General features: G+C 35.7%; 1 protein-coding gene across 1 annotated transcript; it reads left to right on the forward strand.

Moving 5' to 3' along the window:
* The first annotated feature begins 412 nt into the window (after positions 1–412).
* On the forward strand, positions 413–2,462 carry LOC149576390 (uncharacterized). The gene is made up of 3 exons (XM_089817134.1): positions 413–1,270; positions 1,507–1,726; positions 1,855–2,462. The coding sequence occupies exons 1-3, from the start codon at positions 863–865 to the stop codon at positions 2,346–2,348; spliced, it is 1,122 nt and encodes a 373-aa protein (XP_089673260.1). The 5' UTR covers positions 413–862; the 3' UTR covers positions 2,349–2,462.
* The last annotated feature ends 4,194 nt before the right edge of the window (positions 2,463–6,656 follow it).

Genomic DNA, 6,656 nt, shown 5'->3' on the forward strand with positions numbered 1-6,656 from the left:
GGTTCCAAATGAGCCCATCAAATATCAAGTTTTAGAGAGTGCAAGACTACAACACCATAAAAAAATGTAGCTCGAGAACAAATTAAATTGCAAAGATCCTATAGAGGGAATGAAATCTGGAAAGGGAGGTTGAAGAGAGAGAAAATGGGGAAGGTTGGGCCTTGCTTGAAGTGCGGGCAGGTACTTAAATTACTAGTGTTTTTAAGTTGATTGTTTATTAAACAGTGGTGTGGGTAAGTGTAGTACAAAAAGAGGGGTTTGCGTGGGACCCATGAATAGATTGATTGCTGAGTACGGCAATTTAAATAAAAGGCAAGCCGCGCCGAGTATGACGTACATATTTCAACCTCTTTTCTGTATTCGTCCGTCAACAGTTTCGCGTTAAAAGGAGGAGATGTAATTATTTGAGTTCATTCTTTCGTGAAATTGAAAACTGTTGCGCGTCAATTTTTGCCGTAGCTTTCATTGTGACAAGATGGATGTATGTTGAGTCATCTCTGGATTCAATGATCATTAGTAATGGAATGCGGAAACAACATAATTGCTTCTTGCGATTTTATCAACGGGACTCGATCCGGCGAGGGGAGGAAAGCAGGGCTAGATTTGGCTGTTTTCGTACATGACAGTAGAAATTTTGAGGAGGGGAAGATTTAGAGCGCAAAAATTCAACTCTTTTTTGGTAGATTGAGAGAGCAAATATGCAAAATTTTGAAGATTTAGCTGTATAAGCAAGGATATTTGGCTGTTTTCGTACAAGACAGTAGAAATTTTGAGGAAGGGGAAGATTCAGAGCGCAAATATTCTATTTTTTAGGTAGATTGATAGCAAATATGCAAATTTTTGAAGATTTAGGTGCCTAAGCATGCCCGGATATCCCTTAAATGAGTCCATGCTTTCTGGATTTTTCTTTGACGGGCGAAAGGTTTCTCCTTCGCCCCCTGGACATTGGCCGAATGGCGGTGGCTCTTCTTCTTCAGCGGCCTCGTCCTCTTCACGGCAGATTTTTCCTGGTGGTAAATTGAGGCATAAGGCGGCCTGCAGAGTTCCGTCGCAGTCTCAGGCGTCTCGGTTGCTCAATGGATTTGGGAGAGAATCGGAGGAGGTCTCGAATCGCGGTAACGGGAAATGTAGCAGCGATGAAAGCGAGAACGATCTTGCGGCTATGGTGCACGATTTTATTGAAAATGAGAACAGCGCTGGAGATCTCGCCGATCAGGCTGAGAAGGATGTTGATGCTGTCAGTATCCTCGAACTCAAGGAGTCTCTGCAGGTGTGTTGAATTGCACGATTCCTGAGGAAAATTTTTGTACTTAATTAATTTCTGGTGCGGAATTTGAGATTTTGAGGTCCAAACCCTTGCTTTCGGTCATCGTGCATTCTATGCTGATTTGAGACTTCAGAGCTGTTTTTTTTTAATGGCTATCATGTCGATTTTACGTATCCTGTGTATTTTCTATATAGAATTGACGAAGTCGTGACGGTCACTCCTTCATTCTTGTACTGCAGGTTTTGGTTTCCGGCGTCGCTTCACACGAAAGAGATCTGTTCACCAGCATCTCGACGATTTTAGTCAATGTAAGCGCAGTGGATTTGATAGGGCACGGCGATTGCGCTAACTGCAACGGAAACTGCATTCGGCAGCTGCTGGTGAAGAATTTAAAACTTGCAGGCTACAACGCGGCCTTGTGCAAAGTCAAGTGGAATAATTCCGGCAGAGTGCCTGGAGGTGAGAATTGAAGCAACACATTCACCTTTAGGTCCAATTTTGTTCCATTTCTGCAATAGAACAGCATTTAATTTTTTAATTTAATGGATTTTGAGGTTTTATGTAAGATTTGGCTCGGAAATTTGCAGGCGAGCATGAATACATCGACGTCGTTGCCGATCGGAGCTCAGAGACGTCCGATCGTATCATAATTGACACGGATTTCAGATCGCAGTTCGAGATCGCAAGGCCGGTGTCGCACTATCAGGCAACGCTGAAATTGCTGCCGGTTATTTTCATCGGCAAAGCGCTAAAGCTGGAGCAAATTTTGCAGATAATGTGCAAAGCGGCGAAATGCTCGTTAAAGCAGAACGCCATGCCCGTTCCTCCCTGGAGAACTCTAGAGTACACGAAAGCCAAGTGGTTCTCTGTCTATCAAAGATGTAGTAACATTAGAGAAGAAGATCTTATAGTAACTTCGAAGCATAGGGAGATCACCTGTTCGAAACGCTGCGAGGAGCAACTGGTACTCCTTAGGAGCTTTTTGAAGAAGGAATCGGCGGATGCAGGACATACAACGTTTAAGAGCATCACCAACAGAGGTAAAATATTCATGAGGGCTAAGCCTAGCTGCTGGTCATAGAGCTCACCTAATTTTTTCCTCTGTAATTTTGTCTTGAGAGGGGAAAATTCTCTTGTACTTACGCATGTACAATCTGACCTTCTACAGCAATTTTAATATAGTCAACATTGTCTCTCTCTGACCTCGTGTCTTGGAGCTCGCCGGATTTCATTAACAATGAACAAACGAGGAACATTTGCAAATTTGACGGTCGCATTCGAATCCGAAACAACATTTAAGAGTTTTAATTTTGTCAAAATTATCTCGGTTTGAGCGTACGTCTTGAAGCTCGCTGGATTTCATTAACAATAAACAAACGATTAACAAATTCGACAATTAACGACTAACAATTAACAAATTGTAACCACCAGGTTTTCAAATCTGAGAGTCTGTTTTCAAATTTTCAATGCTCACTGGATTTCGTCAGCAATGAACAAATGAGGATGATTTACGTTTTAACAAAATTTAAGCTTCAGGCTTCCATAGTTTCAGATTTCATTAACAATGAACAAACGAGGGTCATTTACAAATTGATTCCGAAACAACAGTAAGAGTTTTATTCTTGTCAAAATTGTGTCGCTTTGAGGGTATGTCTTGAAGCTCGCTAGATTTCATTAACTATAAACAAACGATTTCATAGTTTACGTCTTAACAGAACTTAACCTCCAGTTTTCCATAGTTTCAGATTTCATTGACAATGAACAAATGCGTATGATTGATGCACACTGGATAACAATTAACAAACGAGGAATGATTTAAGTTTAACAAAATTCAACCTCCAGGTTTCCAGATCTGTTACTTCAGTGTGACATTCTATTTCAGGTATTTAGTCTGTTGAAAGAGGTAACTATTTCTTGCATTTTGGTCTGAGATTTGTCGTAGCCAATACGTTCTCCAATATCTTTTCGTACGAAAAGGCAATTACTGAAGGGCTAACAAATCAGATAATGTAAGCTGTAGATTCTTTCCAGAGAGCTTGGAGCTCATCTGAACCGTCTCTTGCAGAAGTTACCTGAACTCCTGTCGTAATGTATTATTATTATTAATCTTGTAGACATCGTATAAGTAACCTCCTTTGAGACGATTTAAGTGACCACACGAAACAGGCAGATTTGCATATCTGTGGATAAAATTAGAGTGCATGCACTAAAAACAAAATTAAATTACGTAAGGGGAAGAAATCCAGTAATCTATAGGAGCTCAATAATTGTGAGAGTTTTATGGTAGATATTTTTTAATAGTTGACTATATCTGTATGGTCATTTAAAATTTTTTTTGGTTGGTGATTGATTTATTTGTGTTTTAATATTGGAACAATTAGGACATTAATTACAAGTAGTGAAAGTTTTTTGGTTAGGGACTATTGGAGAGTGAACATAACTAGTATGAGGTGAGTGTTTTGAAATGATATTTTCCGACCACTTTGCACTCCACACCCACATCTCTACACTGATACTGTAAATACTCAAATACTGAAACCTTAATTTTACATGTTTGGTTCGTGGAAGATAATGAGAATTGACTTTTTCATAGTTCGGATTTGACATTTTTTATATTTGTTTCAAATTTAGCAAAATAGAATTAGAATACCAAACTTCTAATTTTGTCTTAAAACCAAATTATCAAACTTCTCACTAGCAATTAGGAATTGAAAATCAAAACCTGGTTATACTTTTTGAGGAGTGTAAAATAATTAGTTTGGACTTTTAAAGATGTATTTTTTCAGACATCTTGTAAAATCTCACAAATGTATCCAAATGGGGTTGAATTAATAGTACAAGTAAAATTCTAAAAATAGAAATGCAGATTTGCAAAACCTTAATTTGACTAATTCAAAATTTGTAGAGATTTCTACAATTCCAAAAGGACCCTTAACTTTAGAATCATCTACATGAAGGAAAAAAATATAAAAATATTAGTACAATTCGACCTAGCAAAGTTGAAGAGGGAGCGTTTCCCTATCAGTGGAAATTTTTCCGTTTATCATATGTACCTTTTGACAACTCTAGTTATCAGTGTCACTTGTGGACATTTCTTTGACCAGCGGGACATAGATGATATCCTAATGTTTATCTCGTGAGGTGTTAGTGGTGTGGCAAACATATTCCTATTTTTCGTGATGGTGAAGAAAGCGCTATTAGTGTGAAAGTAGGACCATTTCATGCACTTATCCACAAGTATATCCAAAACTTCTCATTGTTCTTGGTCTTTACAGTGATGAGCTGGGAACGGTCACCCTGCATTGACCAGGTGAATGGTCGTTGTGGACAAGATGAATATGGATAAATGGCCGTCAACTTCAACTAATGTTACAAACTGAGTTTTTTGGTTTTTTTTTTTACCGTTGATAGGTTGTTTGTTTGTCGTTTGTGGGTCTGTGAGTGTGAGCTTCACCGGTGATATTTGAGGCACCGGCTACGGTGCAACTGCCGTTTGCATTTCCGTCTGACTCCCGACTCTGACACTTCCGTCCTCCTCCTGTCTCATCCTCTGCTCGCGCTGTTTGCAGAACTCTGCAGTGTCAGTTGTTTTATATATATATTTTTATATGTATAAGTTTAAAGTTTTGATTTAAGATTTAAAAAAATGTATTGTATTTTAATAAATTGTTAATAGATTTAAAATATTCATATAGTATGTTAACAATATTCTTATTTTTAAAATGAACTATTGTAATATTATTATTAGTAAATATTAAACTATTATGATTATTTATGATTCTATTTATTAAATTTTTAATGTGTTTAATTTAAATAAATTTTTAATAATAGTTATTCATATATTTTATTAATAATATGCATCTAATTTAAATAGTATTGTGTTTTAATAAATTGTTAATGGGTTTAAAATATTTATATAGTATGTTAATAATATTATTATTTTTATAATGAACTATTGTAATAGATGATTATTATTAGTAAATATTAAACTATTATAATTATTTATTATTCTATTGTTTAATTTAAATAAATTTTTAATAATAGTTATTCATATATTTTATTGATAATATGTATCTAATTTAAATAATATTGTATTTTAATAAATTGTTAATGGGTTTAAAATATTTATATAGTATGTTAATAATAATATTATTTTTATAATAATGTTGGTAAACATATTTGTCACAGTAGAATTTGCCCAATGGAGTGTGTGGCAAACCGTTCACAACAGTTGGAGAGGCCTTTGGTATGCGGCCTTCTTCTGCGTTTAGAGGGACAACTCCCTCGTATGATATAATTTTAAAAAGATTTTCAAATAAATAATCTAAAACTTTTTTTAAAAGGGGAGAAAGTCGTTCAGGAGGAATGCACCACACGCCCTCACAACCTTCTTTGGTAAACAAGATTGATAACAAAGGCAATCAAGAACTAGGCTTGAAGGCAACCAGTATTACCAAGTACATTTATTATCATTTGTAAACACTTGCATAGCACCATGAGAATGTCTGCTACTGCATATGGGTGAACCCACAATAATGGGTTCCACTTTAGTGGGACGAACAAAAATGACAAAAATTTCAAAATGAGAAATTGAGTTTACCATATGTTCGTGTGAACACACTTATTGTATTCGCGCGAACTTTTTTTTTAATCATGTTCGCGCGAACATATTTCGTATGTTCGTGCGAACATATGTGATATATATGTTCATGCAAACATGATTTGCATGTTTGCGCGAACATAGGTTCACGCGAACATGGTAAACGTGTTCGCGCGAATGCCATGTTCGCACGAACATGCAAAATCACAAAAATTTTAACCTTTTAAAAAAAAAAAATTTTTTTTGCTCTTTTGACTGCCATAATTGTAGGAGAATGATCTCCTACTGTAAAATAAAAAATGTCAAAATGTGCTTCTCGGAGCAAGCTTTCCAACGACTATAATTTTATTACATAATTTAAACATTAAGACTTTCAAATATGAGTTTAACTCATTATAGGTTCATTATCGATTGAACATCAACCGACTTTGACACCTCGAAAAAATTAGTAAATTGGGTCAATTTTTTTTTAAAAAATATGGAGGCACTGGCTTATTGAGATACCTTTCTATTCAAAAAAAAAAAAATGGTTTATGATAAATTGACTTCAAATTATCTGTGTCAAACGGAACGTATGTCTGAATTACGGTTCATGTCACTTCAAAACTTCATAAACTATACAATATTCAACAAAAATAAATCGAACCAAATGCAGACACTGGATATTGATGTTACAAATCAGAAAGAATTACTTCATTATCATTTCTAGAAAAAAAGTTGTGTGTCAAACGGATTGTCACTTTTTAAAATATTGAATTTTATTATGTACCACTTTTTGGAGGAGATAAA

This window comes from Cupressus sempervirens, chromosome 1, assembly GCF_028749045.1.
Source record: "Cupressus sempervirens isolate cs-2001-9-10 chromosome 1, ASM2874904v1, whole genome shotgun sequence".
Taxonomy (NCBI): domain Eukaryota; kingdom Viridiplantae; phylum Streptophyta; class Pinopsida; order Cupressales; family Cupressaceae; genus Cupressus; species Cupressus sempervirens.